Source organism: Salminus brasiliensis, chromosome 10 (genome assembly GCF_030463535.1).
Source record: "Salminus brasiliensis chromosome 10, fSalBra1.hap2, whole genome shotgun sequence".
In the NCBI taxonomy this organism is placed as follows: domain Eukaryota; kingdom Metazoa; phylum Chordata; class Actinopteri; order Characiformes; family Bryconidae; genus Salminus; species Salminus brasiliensis.
Window position 1 is genome coordinate 9799166 of NC_132887.1, and position 22272 is coordinate 9821437.

The 22272-nt window shown below is 41.0% G+C and overlaps 1 protein-coding gene across 1 annotated transcript in view; it reads left to right on the plus strand.

Annotated features, from left to right (window-relative positions):
- The window catches only part of pxdn (peroxidasin), a 65579-nt gene that overhangs the window by 33823 nt on the left and 9484 nt on the right, over window positions 1–22272 (plus strand). The window contains exons 8-19 of the mRNA XM_072689138.1: window positions 3021–3138; window positions 4146–4315; window positions 5555–5827; window positions 6143–6259; window positions 7485–7643; window positions 12167–12279; window positions 13149–13305; window positions 14852–14960; window positions 16921–17078; window positions 18684–20187; window positions 20786–20920; window positions 21458–21666. Coding sequence (XP_072545239.1) covers window positions 3021–3138; window positions 4146–4315; window positions 5555–5827; window positions 6143–6259; window positions 7485–7643; window positions 12167–12279; window positions 13149–13305; window positions 14852–14960; window positions 16921–17078; window positions 18684–20187; window positions 20786–20920; window positions 21458–21666 — 3222 coding nt within the window. The remainder of the gene's footprint in view (window positions 1–3020; window positions 3139–4145; window positions 4316–5554; window positions 5828–6142; window positions 6260–7484; window positions 7644–12166; window positions 12280–13148; window positions 13306–14851; window positions 14961–16920; window positions 17079–18683; window positions 20188–20785; window positions 20921–21457; window positions 21667–22272) is intronic.

Genomic DNA, 22272 nt, shown 5'->3' on the forward strand with positions numbered 1-22272 from the left:
TGTTTGTTTTGTTTGGTTGTTTTTTTTAAACACCCCCTAGTGTAAGTTGCCATTTTGGAGATGCAAGGTTTTTACCTTAAGATACACTGTATGTTTGTGGAACACCCTTCTAATGAATGCATTCTGCTACTTCACGTTGCACCCATTGCTGACACAGATCTTCAGATTCTCTCCTGTAGAGAAGTATTGCCAATGGAATAGGACTCTCTGGAGCAGATAAACATGACCCTATTGTCACCATGCTTAATGCCAGGTGTGGGTTTGAGGTATAAAGTAACTTTACTGAATGAGGGTATAAAGCCCCCAGCACTGAGCTGTGGAACTGTGTTCTCTGAAATGATAGATGGTGCTCTATCCAATACTCTTGGGATGAGTTGGGGAGTTTGTGATGAGGTGGGGTGGTGATCATCCAACATCCTGACCTCACTAATGCTCTTGGTCCTAGATACATCATATCCTCACAGCAGTACTCCTCCAAAATGTAGTAGAAAGCCTGCTCTCCTGCACGGTAGAGAAAACAGGAAACAATGAATCATCAGGTGTCCCAATACTTTTGTCTATATATTGTACTGTTGCAAATGTACTCTTGGTTCTCTCCTATTTTTCCACATTTTGCTTTTGCACTCATACAGTTATATGTTTGGTAATTAGAACTGAACAATGGCCTTCATGCCTTCCTCAGCATCTGATATTGAGATTTCCCCACAGTGTAACAGATGCTGCAGTGGTTTAGCAGGGTGTGTAAGAAGTGAGTTTCCAGATGTAGCACTGTTGGGGTATTTCAACTCCTACACATTGACTGTTGTTCCAGAGCAAGTAGTGGGTCAAATGCAACTCCCCAAGCTTTCGGCATCTGCTTAGCAAATGAAGTTCAAGCCTACAGGGCTTTCTCTGGAGGCAGGGTTGCCAACAGCAAGGCAGGCCAGGCATCTGACTAATTTGTGTCAGATCCACGTCAGACAAGGGCAAAGTTATTTCCTTTACCTATTAATGGGGGTCTTTTCTTTCTAACACAGGTTCCTTCATGTTTCATTGACAAAAAAACAAGCAACTACCAAGTAGATCAATGTAATCCACAATTTTGCTTCCAACAGAGCCATATTCAGGAACGCACAGCGGCTGCCCATTTACTACAAGAGAGCCGCAAACCTCTGTTCCTAATTTGCTAGACAGGCTTGCCCATGCTTGTTCGTGTAATCCATCCCCTAATGTCTCCATAGGCTCTATAGTGGAATGCCTCTGAACACCATTTCACTTCCCCCATCCTTTTTAGGGACAATACACAACCAGCTCCAGCAGCTGTCAAAACACAGTGCGTCTCAGCGAGGCGCTGCCACCCTGGCAGGCAGCAGGCCAGCGTCGCAGGCTGGTGGCGGTTTGAGGGCTGCTGGCGAGCAGGGCTGTAATTACAGTGTCACACAGTGTTAATGGGGTGAGCAGTAATCTGTAGGTTAGAGAGGGAAGGCAGTGCTCACACAGCCATGAAAACTGAACCCACACTGTGGCATATTAACATGGTAGAACAGGAAGAGGTTTATAGCACTGTGCAGACATTTCTGGGATATTCAAGAAATTTCAAAGATATTAAGAGCAATAAGAGTCAAGATCACATAAGAACAGATGTCGGTAAATATATATACGGTAAAAAGGAAGATGAATTTCTCTTTTTTAGAAAGTAGTTGAGATCTTGTGAGCTTGTTTGAACAAAGCTTGGTTCCAGATTTCTCCTGGAAAAAGAGTCAAATCATTATTTAGAATAAAACCTTTTCTTGCGAAAGTGTTAGAAAAATACTGAAATAAAAAGCCTAAAAAGTTAGTAAAGTGATACAAGACCTAAAGTGTTAAAATATGATAGTAAAAGACTAGGGTGTTGATAAAATACGAAGGTTTAGTGTTAGTACTATACCTGTTATAAATTATTTGCAAGCATTATTTCTTACTTAACTGAAAATAAAACAAAAGATAAAGTAATGATAGATGATGGAAAAAGAAGCTGCTTTAAAAAACCTGATGGGGAATTGAATAGGATATTAAGTACATTTTCAGTTGGTCTTTTTAACATTAAGTGGAATGACAAGTCTATCTAATGGTTATGTTTAGACCCAACTGCCTCGTCCCTGATCAACATTTTAATCTATTGCCCTACCTGCTGCGCCAAGTCACTTAAGATGCGAGAGATGCACAGACAGTTTAACTCCATTGTCCATTGTATATTTCTTTCCTCACTGAAGACTTTCATGGGGAAAAGAATTAACCGTAAAGTTGACTTTGGGATAAAAGCCACCGCACATCTGATCCTTCTGTAGGGATTCCAACATGAGCAGAACCATTAACTTGGCAGGTAAAGCTTCTGCTCAATTTCTGCTCAAACAGACGTTCATACAGCTGTTTCAGGCCGTCTTAGCACATGCTGTAATGGATGTAATGGCATTAGTACTGGGAAAACCCCTGGATTTGAGACACAGCAGTTGTCAGCATGTCCACAGTCACCATTGGTCTGGTGTTGAGCCGAGACATGATGGTTGCCCTGTCAGACAGCCAAGGGAGCCCTGCAGCAGGGAGAGGAGTTCTGTCCAGCTGGCATTAGACATCATCATGATCACCAACCAGCCAACCTTTAATGAAGTGATTCTTTCTGTAGTGTTCCTACATCCATACCCAAGCTTATGAAATGGTTTTAGATCTTTAACATTTGGTTCCAAGCGTTTTGCATTATATAAAAAGATCACAGCAACTTTAAAGAAAGTTCTTCACACACTCATATCTTTTTTTTTTTTTTTTTTTTTTTTTTTAAACAAAAGTGGGTCCTTGAAGATTCTTTTGGGTGCCAGTAATGTGTTTGTCTGTGGCGTCTTTTTAAAGAATTCCTTTGGCACCTTTATTTTTTAAGAGTTGTAGTCTAACTCTTCCAATTTTCTCTTTCATTCCTTTCTTTTCTTCTCTCCAACCCTGCCCCCTCTTTATTCCCCATTTGTTGTTGACCTTCCCCCATCCCCTCCCCCTGCTCTTGCTGTGTGTAGAGATGCCCCGGATCACGTCCGAGCCGCAGGATGTAGACGTGACATCAGGGAACACAGTGTACTTCACATGCAGAGCAGAGGGTAATCCCAAGCCCCAGATCATCTGGCTGAGGAACAAGTAAGACCAACGTATAGCATAATACACTATATGTCCAAATGACTCTCTAGAGAAGTACTGCCAATAGAATAGGACTCTCTGGAGCAGATAAACATGAACCTATTGGCACCTTGCATAATGCCAGGCGTGGGCTAGAAGGGTGTAAAGCCCCCCCCAGCATTGAGCTGTGGAGCAGTGGAACTGTGTCCTCATGAATCATGTTGGTGCCCCATCCAATACTTTGGGGGTGAGTTACGGAGGTGGTTAATCCTCCAACATCCTGACCTCACTTGCGCTCTTTTTTCTGAATGCAATCAAATCCTTACAGCATTACTCCAAAATCTAGTAAAAAGCCTTCCTTAGACAGTAGAGACAGTAGCTCCAACATAAGCAGGATAAACTATTTAATATCCTTGATTTCAGATGAACTATAAAAAGGCAAGTGTCCCAATACACTTGCCCATACAGTGTATTTTTTTCTTAAGTGTAATTTTTTCATAATAGATGTTTTCATAGAAATGTTAATACTAATTATAAGTAATAATTTATATGGTTAATAATTATTTTAGTTAATTACTTTTGTTACTGAAATCTCATTATATTAACTTGAATAAAAAAGTTGTACCAGATGCCTAGAAATATCCAAACATTGTACTAATTAGTAAATTCAGCTATGTTTAACCTTCACAGGCCTTTACAGGTGTTGCGTTGTCTGCACATGGCTTCTATAATCACCATATAAAAGATCAGCTGCAGTGATAAAAAGCTTGGGCTGTAAAAAGGGGGAACTGTGCCTTCCCAAACAAGTAGATGCTGTTATTGCAGAAAAGGGGAAACACCAAATGTGAAGGTTCACACGCAATGATCCTTTACACAAATTGTTCTTTATGGGAACAAAAGTGGTCCGTCTATGGTATCGCTCAAAAAAACCTTTGTATGACCATTTTTAATTGCTAATTAACATGGACAGCTAATGGACAGCGTTCATTATTTAAACTGATTGACTCTCACGTCCCTCTGTTTTGCAGCAATGCCCTAAACATGAGAGACGACACCCGTCTGAATCTCCTGGAAGACGGCACACTAATGATTCAGGACACGAGGGAGACGGATCAGGGCGTGTACCAGTGCATGGCCAAAAACGTTGCTGGCGAGGTCAAAACTGGAGAGGTCACCTTACGCTACTTTGGCACACCATGTAAGCCCCCTCTCTTCAGCCCTGGTTCTTTTTCATGTTCTGAATAGCACATAAAGGCACAACCTCCCGTTTAGACACTAAGGCCTAACATGTTCAGCATTTCCTGTTTGTACCTTCGGCATCAGTGTATACGCATCACGGTCATCCCCCTATAAGTCTTAATCCAACTCTGGATAAGTATTTCCGTCTTCAGACTGCCAAGTGATCTTTGACATTATAAGCCTCATTGCTAAGATTCCATCTTTAAGCCTTGATGTATCACATACGTGTTTGTTAGTAATCCCTGTCTGTCGTTAGTGTAGACAGACCTGTGCCTTCAAACAACTCACATGCTAACATGCTACTGACACTGAATAGTGCTGACAGTGATACTATGCACATGTGGTTAAAAAAAAGTTGCATGGCCACCCAAAGAGAAGAAAGGCTCAGATAAGTAAACCTTAAAAAAAAAACATAATAGATTGTAAAGTTACTGACTACTCTGCATTTTTTTAGTTTGAAAAAGTTCTCGTAACTCACATTTTTTAGATCAGCATCTCCGTTCAGTTATCAATACATGTTGAGTTCAGCTCAAAAACATTTTTAAACAATTGCTTAAATATTGTGTAAGATGTTTAGTCTGTGGCTCCTCCCCTTCAATTTGTTTACTGTTTATTCCCATCTACAGATTACAACTACCCCATCACATGATGTCCCCAGACTGGAATGCATTTAACAATGGAAAGCTGAGCTTTCCCTGGGATTTTAACTTTCTCCTCACACATTGTAAGCAGCAGTTAGATCGTAGGGCCGGTCTAGAGCTGTGAAATCACACTACAAGTTAAAATCCCAGGAAGTGCTCAGCTCTCTATGATCAGGAGTCTGACAATAGGAAGATTCATGTAAAAGGGAAAGTTCTAACCTGCAGATAGGCATAAAAAGTAAACAAATTGAGAGGGAGAAACACAGACTGAAACATCCTACAAAAATGTAAGCAGTTTTAGCTGCGGTTCAATTAAGGTTTCTGAGGCTAATGTGTTGTTGACCAAACTAAAATGCAGAACTAAAAAATGTGAGTTAGGAGAACAAAGTTGATTTAACTCAAATTACCATAAGAAAATGACCATAGGTTTTCATGTATGTATGTGTGTGTGTATATAAATGCAGGCTTATGGCCACAGCATTGTAATGCATAGCATATGCATATGAAGTATACATTTTTGCAGAAATTAAAAAAGTGCTTACATCTGCCCTGTGCAGCTCGGCCCAGTTTTGTGATCCAGCCTCAGAACACAGAGGTGCTGGTGGGAGAGAGTGTGACTCTGGAGTGCAGCGCTACAGGCCAGCCTCAGCCACGAGTATCATGGACCAGAGGAGACCGCAGCCCCCTGCCCAATGATGCCCGCATCAATATTACCCCTTCAGGAGGGCTCTACATCCAAAATGTCAACCAGGCTGACGGAGGACAGTACACCTGTTTCGCCAGCAACAACGTGGACACCATTCATGCCACGGCATACATTATAGTGCAGGGTAAGATCAGCCATTAGGAAGCCTTTTGGACTCATCTTTTTTTTTTTGGTCAAGAAGGGATAATATTGGTATTGGTATCATTTATTAAACAACAGCAATTAATTAACATCAATTTTCTTGTAATATGTTTATTATATCTTTATTAAAGTTGATCTGAAGTGCTGTGCATCAGTGGGAACATATATGCCAACAAGATTAAAGAAAAAAAAGAAAACAACAAAGGTTCAATTCTGTTTACTCTCTCACTTCTAAAACTACTGCCGATTTAGTCTAACTATAAATCAATTGCACTTTTCTGTATGTGTTGCTCCCCAGCTGTCCCTCAATTCACAGTGACCCCCCAGGACCAGTCTGTGCTTGAAGGCCATACAGTGGACTTCCCCTGTGAGGCCATAGGCTATCCTCAGCCAGTCATAGCCTGGACACGTGGCGGTGAGATAATTTAACAGACTCTTACAATCTTTTACAATCACTTAGACTTCTTATGAAGGGGTCCTCTTTTTTAAGGTTCTTAAGAGCTCAATTGTCTAAATATATCAATTATACTTTCATACATATTACAATTAAAATATATGTATTACTATGTATTAAGCTATGCACTACCCCCTGATTATTGAACACTATTGTATTAAAAACACACATTCACGCAACTGCACTTAGTATCTCACATCTCTCGTCCTTATTCATCATCCTTATTCTACATTGCACATTAAAACTGTACACTTTTTGTTTGTAGTCCTCATATCTATATTTAATTATGTGCAAATCTTTATTATAATGTATTTTTTCACATATTTCTATTAGAATCTTCAGATTTCCAATCTTGCCTTTCAGTATTTTTTTATATGATCAGACAGATTTCAAGACATTTTACTAATGTTTTATCATGTTTTACTATGTATGTATGTGTTTATAATTAATAAACTGTGATTTTATGTGATTTACCTCACATGCTAGAGCCATTATCATTTTGCTATATGTTTAATTTGCATTGCAAAAGCATTTGTATGTAATTATATTATTAAGTACACAATACCTGAGTCATGTAATGCATTGTATTAATATACAGTTCATACACTAAACATCTAAAGGATGTTTTAAAGAAGTGATAAATAAGAAATGGTTGACTTGGATGGACCATTATACTGTAACATATAATGATCCATAAACATTAATATGACATTCAACTAACATTTAACTGATTGTTTATTAAATGCAGCTGAACTCTAAGTTGAATGTAAATGATTGTCTATTGAATTTAACCTTAACCCTAATCTTAACCTTAAACTTACTTTTGAATCAACTGTAAAACTTAATTGTAACCCTAAGCCTAACCCAAAACTTTTAATCTAACCCTAAACATGTAGGGTTAGGGTTAGGCTTAGGTGTAGGGTTACATTTAATAGACAATCAGTTACATTCAACTGAGAAGGCATTCAGTTGAATGTTAGTTGCAGGTCAGGTGAGCATCTACGAGGCCTCTATAATGGACCATCAAAGTAAAGTGTTACCTTAGATATAATAAAACCTTATGTAAAGTGAGACATTTCCATGTATGCCATGGAAGCCCTGAGAGGCTGATACTGTGATAAGTAAAAGCACACGCAGTAATGATGATATTTTAAAATGATCATCAAGCTTTCTCTCTCCATCACAGGCAGTCCTCTCCCAGGTGACCGGCGCCACGTGGTCCTGTCCACTGGCACCCTGCGTATTTCCCGTGTGGCCCCTCACGACCTGGGCCAGTATGAGTGCCAGGCAGTCAGCCCTGTTGGCTCCGTTAGAGCGGCTGTGCAACTTAACATCCAACAAAGAGGTAAGATTTAATCCCTGATTTAGCAGTCTTACATCAGCACTCTTGATGAAAAATACCACTAATATTTACTTGACCCTAAAAACATGCATCATGGTCTCTTGGTTGTGTTTCTTAAAGAGGAATTTCACTTATTTCCCAACTTGTGGACCCTGTATAGTAAAGAGGGTGTTGGGTACTGGTAAATATTGCATTAGCAAGATTAAACAGTTGTCATTGATATGCCATCCAACTTCAGAAGCTGTGAAAAAGATCAGGATCAAATGTAAGGAGGCTGTTATTGTTTTTAAAATTACATTAATTCTTTGTGCAAGGCACTAGATATGGCAACACAGCACAAATTACCCATTTTTTAAGCTGTTATTTGATGACAGATTTGCGTCCGAGATGTTCCTTAGAGCACAAAGCCATTCTTAGGTGCATTTCACTACCTTCATATTTAACCTCACAGTGCTATCACACATCTGATTAAATATGGAAGTGTTACATGTATTTATAGCAGAATGTAAACTGTATAGATTGATGTTAAAATATCTTGTATCAATCCAATCCACCAATTTCTTTCATCAAAAGAAAAATGTAAAATTGTAAATATTTTATCAAACATACACACAAGTGGCTCAGTAGTCTAATGCCCTGCCACTATCGTCCAGAAGTCACAAGTAAAAATCCCAAGCCATGCCTCTTTGCCATCAGCAGCCAAAGTCCGAGAGAGCGTAATTGGCCATGTTCTCTCCGGTAGATGGATAGATGGTGCTTTTTCCACTCATCACTCTTAAAGCGATGTTGGTCGGCACAGGCATTTGTTAGGTGGCGCGGCGGAGATACGGGACACAACGCTTTCCTCCATGCGTGTTGGCTGCCCCGCCATGTTCGATAAGAAGCAGTGGCTGGCATAATGTATCGGAGGAGACATGTGGTAAGTCCTTACCCTCCTGGTGACGGGACCATTGCAAGTGCTAGGTGGAGTTAGGGGAGATCTGACAAAAAATCATAGAACACATCAAATATGGAAATTTCCCAAAACACACTGTGTGTAAGTGCCAATAGATCCTATGAAGGTCTGGAAACAATGTGTGTGAATTAGAAAAGTCCCCATAGGCACATTTCATAATTGCACTAGAAGTTGCAGGGAATTCAGAAGGAATGTGTCCATCCCATTAGCTGTTGGATCCAAAGCAGTGTCACTGATTAAATAAAACACATTATTGCAGTTGCTCATTCCAGTAAGTGAAAAATAGTGTTGACTATTCAAAGACACTAGTTGTGGAGTGAAATAAATAAAATTGAATCTCTATGAAAAACAATGGACTATTGACAAAAAGCCTATGTTAGCTCATAATTTATTATTCTCATGACATTACTGTCGTAATTAAAAATTTTATAGGTCCCAAAATAGAACCCTGTGGGGCACAAGATATGCTAAATGGTACCCAAATAATTCACAGTAGTTTCTGCAATAGAACTAATAGCTAAATAATTAACCTACGGTTCAAGGGGTTAAATGGAACCTGCACAGCGAGGTCGCCAGCAACCCCATGGGGCTCTAGGGGTTACAAACAGTTACAAAGGGTCAGAGGGTTCATATAGTGCAATTTACATGCTGGACAGTCCAGAATTGCTGTACAATAATGATGTACAGAGCAGCAAACAACATAATACTTTTACTTGTGAGCCAGTTTCTTTGTGAGGTTTCATAAACAATGTAATGGCTGAAGAGACTTTCATAGAGCCAGTTTGCCAAAACTGCACTGACTGTGTCCAGTTCCACCTACGCATTTCTTTCCTGTGCCTCGTGATTCATTAAAATCCCAAGTTTCCAATGCTCTGAGGTGAATGAACAACAAAACATTATTTCATTCTTTATGAATTCTGGTCATAAAAATGCATAAAACTGACCTTGTTTCCTGGTCTCAACCCCCACACTGCATATTCACCTAGTCACATAGTCACAAAACACACTGCAGCAGCCCTGTGATGTGAAATTTGGTGTCCTTTAGGCTGTGGCCAGATGTGGTAGACATCTGGTCACAGCCGAAAGGACACCAAATTTTAAATCGCAGGGCAGCTGCAGGATGTTTTGTGACTTAAACCTGTCCTAGATTTTGACCAATTTCTATGTAAGTGTTATAAGACTCCACAAGCAGAATGCCTCTTTGAACCACAACTCCTGTAATTCCCTAAGCTGTTAGGCATGAAGGCACACTTTCATTTACTGAGTGGACTGATGAAAAGAGAGGCTCTGTGTGCCGTTTCCATGAAAGCTGAATCAGCCAGCAGGGGGGTTGAATCTCTTGCCTCACAACAATTTAAATAATCACAAAAGCTTAAAATTTTGTTTCTGATTCATATAATAAATGGACAAAAGTATTGGGACATGTCTCTTAATCATTCCCTCCTAGATCTTCCACCATCAGCTGAGTGGTATTACTGAAAAGTGGAAGCGTTTAGGAACCACAGCAGCTCAGCCACGAAGTGTCAGACCACATAAAATTAGAGAGCGGGTAGTGCTAGTGCTAAGGATCGTAGTGCATAAAAGTCGCTCTGCTGACTCGATAACTCCATTAACTACATATTAATGTCTATGGAGCCAAGATAAATGGGATGTAATAAAAGGTGTCCCAATACTTTTGTCCATATAGTGTCTATATTGACCACTTCATGACAAGGCTTCTCCGGGACTTGCAAACCACAAGCATTACACAAAGGCCCACCAGTAAAGAAGAGTAGAATTCCTCTGTAAACTGTGACCCATGTAATCCCCCAAGCTGTTAGGCATAAAGTCAGGCTTTCATTTCCAGAGAGGCCTGATGAAAAGGGAGGCCCTGTGAAAGCTGAACCTCAACACTTTCTCAGTACCAGCAGAGTCAGGGGGCTTAAAGGCTGACTTTGGATGGGGAGGTTGGGCTCCGAACCCTCAAGCTAATTTGTACACACAAGGCAGGGCTGCAATTACAACAACAATGCCCCCATAAAGTCTCAATGACAGACATGTGGCAGGGTCCCTCTGTGTGCCTTAAACCACCTCTTAGCTGAAATTACAGGCTTGTGGAACGACCCAGGAAAGCACACAGCTCTGTAATTCCCTCATGACAAGATGTTTTCCATGTAGTAATGGCTGTTAACACACACACCAAAGTGCATTCTGCGAAATGCCCGCCTTCATAAGCATGGAAACCAGGGCAGGGTTTCCACCCACAGTGACCCGGAGGGAGGAGGGTGTGGCCAGTCCACATGTATAGTGACTGTCCAAATAATATATAAAGGATGTTGGATTATATATAAAATATATCTCTTTAAAACATGTACATGTAATTATAATATTCTGTAACATTTACATATACATTTATTGCATATAGTAAATGAAATATTCTGAAACTGTGGTCAGATATTGACTGTTGGTGTAGTACCAGATGTCCAAAGAACTGAGAATATTAAACACCTAAAGTTAGATAGGGAAAAGCTAGGTAGATCTGTTTGGATGGAATACTGATCCACAGTAGACACACCTGCCTTATTTGTGCTGTGTAGTGGAAGTGTTGTTTTCCATGGGAGTTTAATTGCTCAGCCACCCTGATTTTAATCTAAAGGTTTTTTGCTCAAAGTGATGTTATGAATTATGAAATGACTGCCTTTGGGAGGAGCAACGTGCCTAAAGCCCCCTCCTACCAAACTAACATCCTGAAGGTTCCAACACATTCCAGGTTTTAGCAACACACCGCCTCCTCCCTTTTAAATCGGTCAAATCTTTTAGGCCTAGGTCCACTTATCAGAGGGAGGTCTGGCCTTCTAGCTCCAAGCAGAAGCTCACAGAGTCGCCCTCCCTTGTTACAGTCTACACCCAGTCTACACAGTATCATATATTGATGGCAGGTCCAAACTCACAAATACTTATTCATTTGATTCTCATTCATCATGTGCTTTTCAGCAGCCAACCATATATTAGACCATCTTCAAGTCTACTGGAAGAGCATCTCCAGTTTCTCGTTAACAGATGGCATAATCTCAGTGTTGTTCTGCACTCAACAACAGGGAGACTCTGAATAATCTAAAACAGAAGATTGTAATTCATTTATTACAGTTTTGGTCACTGATTAATTCCATATTTTTGTAGCTTTGATACTCCTCTGGTTTTGTATCTATGTGAAGTTTGTTTTTTCTGCTAACTTGCAGTATCTGAGACTAGCAATAATGTGTAAACAGAGAATTTGCATAAGCTGTACAGTCTGTTAACTTTGTAGTGTGGTTTGTTGCTGGCTCCTTTATTGGCTGGTATTGGATGGTAGTTCAGATGTGCTTTATTTTTCTAAGCTAAAAACAGCTATGTAAACACATTTCCCTCTAAAGTAAATCACCTCGACCCAAAGTTGCTTCGCTCTGATTATATAACTCAAAACCATGTGTTGTGTGTTGTGCAGGTGTCTTCTTGCTGAGTGTTTTCTTTTTTGACCATGTGTGTATGGAAGTTGATGCACGGTGGATGCTTTGCGCGCTGTAATCATTAACACATGTTTTTAAATCATCAGTAACGCCTGTTTTCACAAATGCTCCAAGGGACATTACGACAGAATCTGGCACAGATGTCCAGATTCCATGCAGCGCTCAGGGAGAGCCCACTCCGGTCATCACCTGGAACAAGGTGAGAGCATCTGGCTGCTGGAAATCTCTTTGCTCTCGGTGATGCAGTTTGATGTATGATTGGGGATGTCCCAATCGGATCCAGTAGATACAGATCAGGGCATTTCAGATCCAGGCATATTCGAATGGATCGGGTATCTGCTATTTTAATCCCAATCTAGTTTAAGGTCTTTGTGTAAACCACTGGGTTCATAGCGCCATCTGGTGTTGTCAGGGTGCCATTATCGAACATTACTGCCCAATCGGCAGCAGTAAGGACGTTCTCCAAAGGTAAATAAAAGAGTTGAGAGTCTACAGAGTATTTTACAGTGAGTCATGAAAACGGACCCTAATATCTGAAACTTAATACAACTATAAGTTCAGAATTCACAGTAATACTGTTAGAAATAAGATTAAATATTAAAATTACTCGTACTTCACTGTTTATTTATTAATAAGTTTGTCTTTTATACATCCTACTCTTGGTGTAATTTATCATTGAGTTCTGTTTGCTTTCTGTTTAAATGTTTTTCTGTTTCTGTCTCTTTCAGTCTCTTGAACATCCTGCAAAAATTCAGGTCCGGAAAATAAAGATCTGCCTTTTTCTGATTTTGTTTCAACTGCCTGAGCAGCTTTGCTGGACCTGAATTTTTGCAGGATCTTTAAGAGATTAGCAGAGACCATCTGTACCAGTATTTTCATCTCTACAATCTATTTGTAATGGTAAGGCTTGGAAGCAGTGCGAATGAAGGTCACACTTGATATACACTCTTCAAAATAAAGATGATCATAAATTCCAAAATTCAGATCTGCAGAACAATGCATCCATGCATTTTTACACCCTTCATATGTTTAGGCCTTCTGAACACACACCCTCTCTCTCTCCCTCAGGATGGTGTTCAGGTGACAGAAAGTGGGAAATTCCACATCAACCCTGATGGTTATCTGGAGGTGCATGATGTAGGCCTTGCGGATGGAGGACGTTATGAGTGCGTAGCTCGTAACTCCATTGGCGTCTCCTCAGCCAGCATGGTGTTAAGTGTACAAGGTACAGCAAAAGCCAACTGTGTGCTTCTGAGACTGGTATTTACTAGACGGGCCACCTCCTACTCTCTTCAGCTTCAGCTTTCTTGGCCTACGAGAACGGATTTCATAAAGCATTTAGAAATATTGCCTCAAAGTCAGATTTTGCTAATGATGTCCAAAATGAATGAATTATAGACGTCCCCTTATGCGCTGCCATGTTTATCATTTGCAGTAAATGTTTTACTGTAGATATGGCTTCTTTACAGATTCCTGACAGTATATGTGTGATCCATTATACTGCTACTATTCTCACCACTTCCCAAATCTGTGCTTTTAGGCCCACTGCCCACTGTAGATCTGTTTAATGTTAGATGGCTGAGTTAATGTTATACTGTCACAACAAGCTTAAGGCACATCAGGTGGCAGATCATATGGTGAACTAAAACGACTTCCACTCTCTCATTAAGAGTCACTCCCACCAAAATAATATAAGAAATTGTGTTATATATCAAATTCACAAAGCTCTTAGTCTGGAGACGGCGTCTTTTTATAACAGATTGAGTGAATAGAGTAAGGGAGTCTAGACTACACTTGCCTTTATAACTTTCCTGTAATTTCCTCTGCTGTTTCATTGTGTAATGTTTGAGGCACAGAGACCGGATGCAAGCATGCAATTCTTTTAATAGCATCCACAACGACAGCAAGCACGGCATGGAATAAAAAACAACAACTTGAATTAGGCAACCAAACAAGAACATCCAGTGTCAAAAACATTAAGAAAAGCTTACCAAATAAGCACAGAACTTGACAAAAAGGAAAGACAGACAGCAAAACAATAATACACAAGACATAACATCCAAAAACAAATACAATGAACAGCGATGGGACACACCTGAACAAAGGGGTATATATTTGCACTGAACACAGAGAAGAAACACCTGGGCTCAGTGATGAGAGGGCAGGGCTACAGATGAAACACAGGGGAAGGGTGTGGCAAGAAGGCAGAGAAACACAAAACCAAAACAAACACAGGAACACATGGACAAAGGCACATGTAAAAACAGGAAAAACACAGAGATGAGGGAAGACTAGGTGGGATGTTCTACTTTGTGATCATCCCCTTGGGGTAGGGTCATTCTGTCTCCACTAACATCATGTGATAGTTTAGGATTTGGTATCCAAGAGGGCAGTGCCTTATGGTTTACATTTATATTCATTACTATTATCTGAGCAAGCATGCCTGTGTAGAAATACCCTCTTTTTGTATTATAAAATATTTTTATATAATATTTTTTCTTCATTTATATTTTTATTTTATTATTATTATTATTATTATTTTATTTTTTGCATTTTTCTGTCAAGTTGGTATTCTGTACATGGTATGATAAATAAAGTAGACCAGTGGGGGCACTGTATGTCTGTTCATAACTTATGTTTTTAATTATTAGAGTGCTTTAGAAAGTATAATACATTGTTATTGATCATTTAAATGAACATTTAAGAGCTTTGGGATGTCATTCAGAGCTAATTCAGAGCTAATGGCTCTGTGTTTCTCTTTGTCTCTCCAGTGCCACATGTGAGCAGAGAGGGCGATCCGTTCGTCTCCACATCTCTGGAGGAAGCCATCCGCAGTGTAGACAGTGCCATAGACTCCACTAGAAGGCACCTCTTTGACGGGTAAGCCCACATTTCTGCTCTTATCGCATTGCCAGGCATATAAAAACATTTCTCGTTCCTCTGAGTCATACTGAAGTCTAAAGGAATTTGGCAGGACTGTTGGAGTTTGGCTTGATGGCCGTTCCCACTGTTACCATTCCTAACTAGTTGCCGTTTGGATTCTATCAGCTGTTTGGTTTGTTCTTGATGTCGGTCGAGCAGCATGCCAGCCTGTGTTGGATCAACAACAGTGTTTGTGTTTCTAAGGAAATGACTGCTGAAGTTTTGTTTAATTGATTTAGCACTCTGTTTCAAGGAAGTAATTTGCCAAAGTAGCTGCCAAAGTAATGGAAACACGTGAGCACTCTGGGAGTGCAAGTCATATGAAAGGAGTCTCATAAACACAGGTGCTGATCTTCAGCTCAGCAATTAAAATGCCACCCTAACACACCATTAATGAGATGTTTTGGAACATTTTTCTCATGATTGAGTGAGTGAACTCCTCCAAGATAAGTCATGGAGTTTCTTATAATATATTGGTAACAGAACACAAATTAGGGTTATTAAGGTTATTTGTTTCATATTCTGAAGTGAGGTTCTACTGGTCACTAGTTGGAGACTAAACCCATTGCACCTATTGCTGACACAAATACATACAGTACAGATACTTATATGCAGCTTGTCTAGACCCTGTAGAGAAGTACTGCCAATACAATAGGACAAACATGGACCTATTGGCACCATGCCAGGCATGGGCTAGAAGGGTACAAAACCCTCAGCATTGAGCTGTGGAGCTGTGTTCTCTGGAATGATGGTTGGTGCTCCATCCAGTACTTCTGGGATGAGTTGGGGATGAGGTGGGGTAGTGATCATCCACCATCCTAACTTCACTAACTTTCTTGTCGCTGAATGCAATTAGATTTTCACAGCAATGCTCCAAAATCTAGTAGAAAGCCTTCTACCCTGGACAGTAGACACAGTTACTCCAACAAAGGCAGGACGAAGAATTAATTAGACTTCTGGCTGGGAAAATGTAATTGGTATATAGTAAAATGCGTCTGCTTTCTGCTGAAGGGTAATTCTACACTCACTCAACCCTTTCAGCTCTTATCTGATAATTCACAGGACTAGTGATAATTGTCTGGGGGCTTAGTTTACTGTTCATTTCCTGGTGGGTCTCCTTCTGCTGTCCACCCATAGGGAGTTCACTAGTGCAGTATGACAGACAAATGAACTGGCAGAACCTCTTACTGTGGACCACTTTTGGCTTCTAAAGGTCTTAATGACTTCACCATTGTAAAAGCAAGACCCTTCGTTTGTAATGGACTGGCTTCGTCCAGTTTTGCAACTTGAAAGATCCGTTACTTGTCACTTGAAATACATGAAATATTACAGGTGTGTGTTTGATTAAGTGTGCTACACAAAACCCTAAGCATCTGGAATGGGTACAAGTCTTAGTAAAAAGGCACACACCCATAGTTTAGACAGTGTGTTAGCATAATAATGATGAATGACTCTGTTAGTCTGGGTCATGAGTAAGCATGCTCAGTCTGGTGTCTACTGCAGCTCAGACAGGTATTCAGTTCTACCTACAGCCAATTTCTTAAAAAGTTAATCTTGGTATTTCTTGATTACGTTTTGAGTGTTTTTTCGTGAATCTGTATCAATCATGGCTTTCATTAGACAGATAGTTTGTATCTATGCCCATACTGGGATAAAGGAGCAGAAATAGTTGAGTGGTTTGTGTAATCACCACTGACATTAAGATGTTCTGCTTAAAATGACATATGGATTAATGGAGATTAGGCGTAGTCTATACAAGCATCTGGATTAGAAAAATTGTCTGATGCTAAAGTCCTGCCATTGTTGCCATTTCACGATTGAAAATCAGCCAAAAACCTTACGGGCCTGAATATTAACTCCTGAGGTAAATGACTGAGTAACAGGCATTGTTGTTCTTTTTCCTTCACTTTTTGGGCAGTTCCCCCCGGACCCCTGGTGAACTGCTGGCTTTGTTCCGGTATCCACGAGACCCCTACACAGTGGAACAGGCTAGAGCTGGCGAGATCTTTGAGCAGACCCTCCTCCTCATTCAGAGGCATGTCAACCACGGTCTGATGGTGGACACCAATGGAACAGGTATTTTAGGCCAAAAGCTTTTTCTCCAAATAAGGGTGTCACTTGCTGACGTCAGACAGCATAATTAATACATACTGCATTTCCTGGAAGGTAGCTTTTAGCAGCAGAGTCTGGTTCCTATTATCTTGGTTCCTTATGCACATTTCAGACCTAGTATATTTGCCTAGTGCGGATGCTTTCGACACTGATCTGCATGCATGTCCTTCTTGTTTTTACTTGGTTTGTTTAAAGCAAATTGACCATATTCTACATTTATTTGTACCTGTCTGACAAACCTATAATTTAGTTAGGTGTAACGGGGCAGCAAGTTCAGCAAGCCCATTGGAGACTGTGGCGCTTCGCAGAGCCACAGAGAGGCCTCGCTGTTTTTACTGCTTATGACAACAGCCAAGCTCTCGTGGTCACACTGTGCTCTAACCAAGCCTAGGCGTTTTTGGCCAGTCAGCACTGAATAACTGGGCCTGTTTGGAATGCAATAACTTTACTCATTAATTCACTTTCAGACATTTCAAAACCCAGCTTTATTTACTGTGCAAGCATGATCTAATAGACAAGCACAATGGCTAAATAAAAGGAACTAGAATATTTACTGAGCAGACACTCCCTATACACGGACTCATACAGTGAATAAAACAGGGAGTCGTCCGATGGGAGGAGTTCCAGACTGTGTCATCATTATCCCCAGCTGACTGTTCACATCAGTTCTGGTTGTATAGTTAATCTTTCTTATAGAGCTCATAGCAGAGCTTGGGGATTCAGTGAGATGGGCCATGGCTATGTGCACGTACATTTGGGAGGAGGCTTCCACAATGAGGCACTATATTTTTAATACATGCACCAACAATATGGACTTTATTCCTATGAACTCCAGCCATATTTTGCATATTAATGCATTTAGTTCATCTTATGATTAAGTATCTACAAATAATGCAACAAGCAGTAATTTTTCAGTACCTAACAATTTAGTTCCTACTAATTAATCAGTACCTACTATACCATAAGAATTCTAATTATTCACTACCTTCTAATTATGATAACAATAAGTACTGTTTGTTCAGAATCTACTATGAAACTAATATGGAGCTTGTGATTTGAAAGTATGTGCCCTAATACAGGTCTTTAGGGCTGAAAGAGTTCATTTGTACATTTTTGTACATAGAGTGAACTGCACTGAACTACAGAAATCTTAGGTCACCTAAAAATTACTACAGCTATTTATGTGGGTAGTCCGTAATCTTTGATTTTTTCAGGGAAACACTTACATTTGAACAAAAACTTAACATTCACACAGTAAATTATGATATTTCTGGTATGATTGTACTTTTAAGTGTGTTGCTAGTATCTTTACTAAACCTTTCATTGTGGCCGAGAGTATTTGAAGTTGCCATCCAATCATTTGGATGGCACTAAGGGTTTAGCTAAATCGTATTTCATAATACTGTAGTAACCTATACATTATTAAGTTAAATCATTCTTTAAAACAGAAATCATTTTATTTATTGAATGTTTTTTACAAGCTTAAACGTCTCAGGTCATACATCCACATAGTACTCTATGTGTGAGGAACGTCACCGTGCCTAAATGTTTATTATAACTCTTTCTCAGCTTTCCGCTACAACGACCTGGTGTCGCCACGCTTCTTGGACATGATCGCCAACCTGTCCGGCTGTACAGCTCACCGTCGCTTCAACAACTGCTCGGACATCTGCTTCCACCAGAAGTACCGCAGCCACGACGGCACCTGCAACAACCTACAGCACCCCATGTGGGGCGCCTCACTCACCGCCTTCGAGCGCCTGTTAAAGTCTGTCTACGACAACGGCTTCAACTTGCCTCGTGGGGCTACGGAGAGACGCCACAATGGCTTCCCCCTGCCGCTGCCCCGCCTGGTCTCCACCACCATGATCGGCACTGAGACCATCACCCCTGATGAGCGGTACACACACATGCTCATGCAGTGGGGTCAGTTTCTGGATCACGATCTGGACTCCACTGTGGTTGCCCTTAGCCAGTCCCGTTTTTCTGATGGTCAGCTTTGCACCTCGGTGTGCACTAATGATCCGCCCTGCTTTCCCATAATGTTCCCACCCAACGACCCACGGCAGAGGCGGAGCGGGGCACGCTGTATGTTTTTTGTGCGCTCGAGCCCAGTATGTGGTAGTGGCATGACCTCACTGCTCATGAACTCTGTGTATCCACGTGAACAGATCAACCAACTCACCTCTTACATTGATGCCTCCAACGTGTACGGCAGCTCGCACCACGAGGCAGAGGAGGTACGTGACCTTGCGGGCCACAGGGGTCAGCTGCGTCAAGGCATCGTCCAGCGCACGGGGAAACCCCTGTTGCCCTTCGCCTCTGGACCCCCAACTGAGTGCATGCGAGATGAGAACGAAAGCCCTATACCTTGCTTCCTGGCCGGGGACCACCGGGCCAACGAGCAGCTGGGCCTGACTGCCATGCACACAGTGTGGTTCCGCGAGCACAACCGCATAGCTGCTGAGCTTCTGCGCCTCAACCCGCACTGGGATGGAGACACCATCTACCACGAGGCCCGAAAGATAGTAGGAGCCCAAATGCAGCACATCACCTACAGCCACTGGCTGCCTAAAATATTAGGCGAAGCAGGAATTAAGCTAATGGGCGAATACCATGGCTACGACCCCAACGTCAACGCTGGCATCTTCAACTCCTTCGCAACCGCTGCCTTCCGCTTTGGACACACCCTCATTAATCCCATTCTGTACCGGCTGAATGAGACCTTCCAGCCCATCCAGCAAGGACACATATCCCTACACAAGGCCTTCTTCTCACCTTTCCGGATTGTAAACGAAGGAGGCATTGATCCTCTGCTGCGAGGACTTTTTGGTGTAGCAGGAAAAATGAGGGTATCCACACAACTTCTCAACACTGAACTCACCGAGCGCCTCTTCTCTATGGCCCATGCTGTGGCCCTGGACCTTGCTGCCATGAACGTCCAGAGAGGTCGTGACCATGGCATCCCCCCATATAATGACTACAGAGTGTTTTGCAATCTGACCTCTGCGCAGACATTCAATGACTTGAGGAATGAGATTCGCAATCCCACCGTTCGAGAGAAACTGCAAAGGTAATTATAAGCTGAAGTCACTGTTGCTTGTTACACTCTCAGACACTTTCTTTGAAGCATTGCCTTTTAAAAGCTTGATGGTGTTAATAATAAGCCATGGACCCAGACTGGGCAGCACCACCTGTATACTACAGCACCACCTGTATACGTAGAGCTCATTTATTCTTGTTCACACTGCTGCAGTGTAGTTTTGGACAGAGATATGTCAATTAAACGTGCTAATAAATATTAGGATCATGCCCCGAGAGTACACTATAAACCAAAGCATGAACAGGCTTGAATCTGGCTGCTAATACTGTTTAGCTATGCAAACAGTAAGCTTTGTTAATTTGTATAGACGACACAGTATTATCTTGCTGTGTATGTTGAATAAGGTATGCAGTTTCATGATGCTAATTAGTGGGGTATAAACATCAATTGCTCATTAGCAACATTAGCCTTGGAGTTAGTGAAAAATAATATGCACTCTTTGAACAATCAAACTGGACTTGTCTGCTCAACTATTTGGAATAAGGAGGGGAACATTGAATAAATTAGATTTTTGTTTTTTTAGGTGATTCTGTTGAAAGCTGACTTTTTGTATTGTATGTGTTCCCAGACTCTACGGCACACCCTTGAACATTGATCTGTTCCCTGCTCTGATGGTGGAGGACATTGTTCCTGGTAGCAGACTGGGGCCCACCCTAATGTGTCTGCTGGCCACCCAGTTTAAGCGTCTGAGAGAGGGTGACAGGTAAACTGCTACTAAACAGATTTATCATAGGCGTAACTGCTTTTATAGCAAATGTTTATAGCGAAGAGTCATGTTGATGCTCCACTGACTGTATTAGGGAGAATAGCGGAACGTTGCTAATGCACAATGTAACTTTGGAGCTGCACAAGCCCAAGTCTCTAGAAATGAAAAACCCTGCTTAACCGATATTTGTCATAATTGTGTAAAATTCTGTTATTATATTTATTCTTCAACTGCCTTAGTCCACATGCTTCTTTAGCTTTCAGATGTCAGTTTTGTATTTCTTAGCTTTTTCGGCAAATGCATGTATACAGCTGTCCGTGAGACGGAGCTCCGAGCGTGATTTGTGTTTTTACGACAGTGAGGAGAAAGTGAATTACACTCTCCCAACTGTAGGAGCACTGTGCCCATGAGCACAACATACCCATCCTCACATAATATTGCTGAATTGTTTTCTTCCCAGCTTTGTAAATGTTTTGCAAAGTCTTAAACTTGGAGCTTCTTAAACGAGAGTGTTTTTTTTGTATGTTTGTGAAGGTTCTGGTATGAGAACCCAGGCGTCTTTAGCCCGGCTCAGTTGACACAGCTGAAGCAGGCATCTCTCACCCGGGTGCTGTGTGACAATGGGGACAACATCACCCGCATCCAGTCCGACGTCTTCGCTGTGGCAGACTTTCCTCATGGTTTTGGAAGCTGTGATGATGTGCCCAAGATTGACCTGCGCATGTGGCAGGACTGCTGTGAAGGTACGCCTCCAGATCAGATTGTGGCTTTTGTAAACACTTCATCACTGTCCGCATTTTTCTAGACCTTTTTATTATGCGATGACGTGTCCAGGTTTTTTCATGGCTGTTGGTTTCGATGAGTGATGCTGGATTGTTTCTTTGGAAGTTACGTTCATGTGAGAGCTCCACAGAAGGCATGTCTCTCCAGCAAAGCTATAGGGATGATAACATGAGGGTACCTGTGTAGTCCAGTCTTTCTTTTAAACTACAGATTTTATCAGCTTCAGTGACAGACATGGGGGCCTTTTAACAACATCTGCAATACCATTTTTGGAATATACCATAATATCAACATCAAAATTCAGACTTGAATTTTGAATATCCAAGTAAATCCAAGTAAATTTATATAAAATTATACACATATCTTCTGCACCGTACATAAAAGAGCTCTTTGAGACATAACAGCAACTTTCTGGTTTTTTGTCTTTCTGGTGTATTTTATATGCAGTTTTAAAAGGAACTTCTTAAAACCATCTACAAATGTTTTTCCACCGATCTTCTTTGAGATGTTATTGTTCTGTATAGAACCAGTGCCTTTACTAAAGATCCCATTTTTTAAAATAGTGT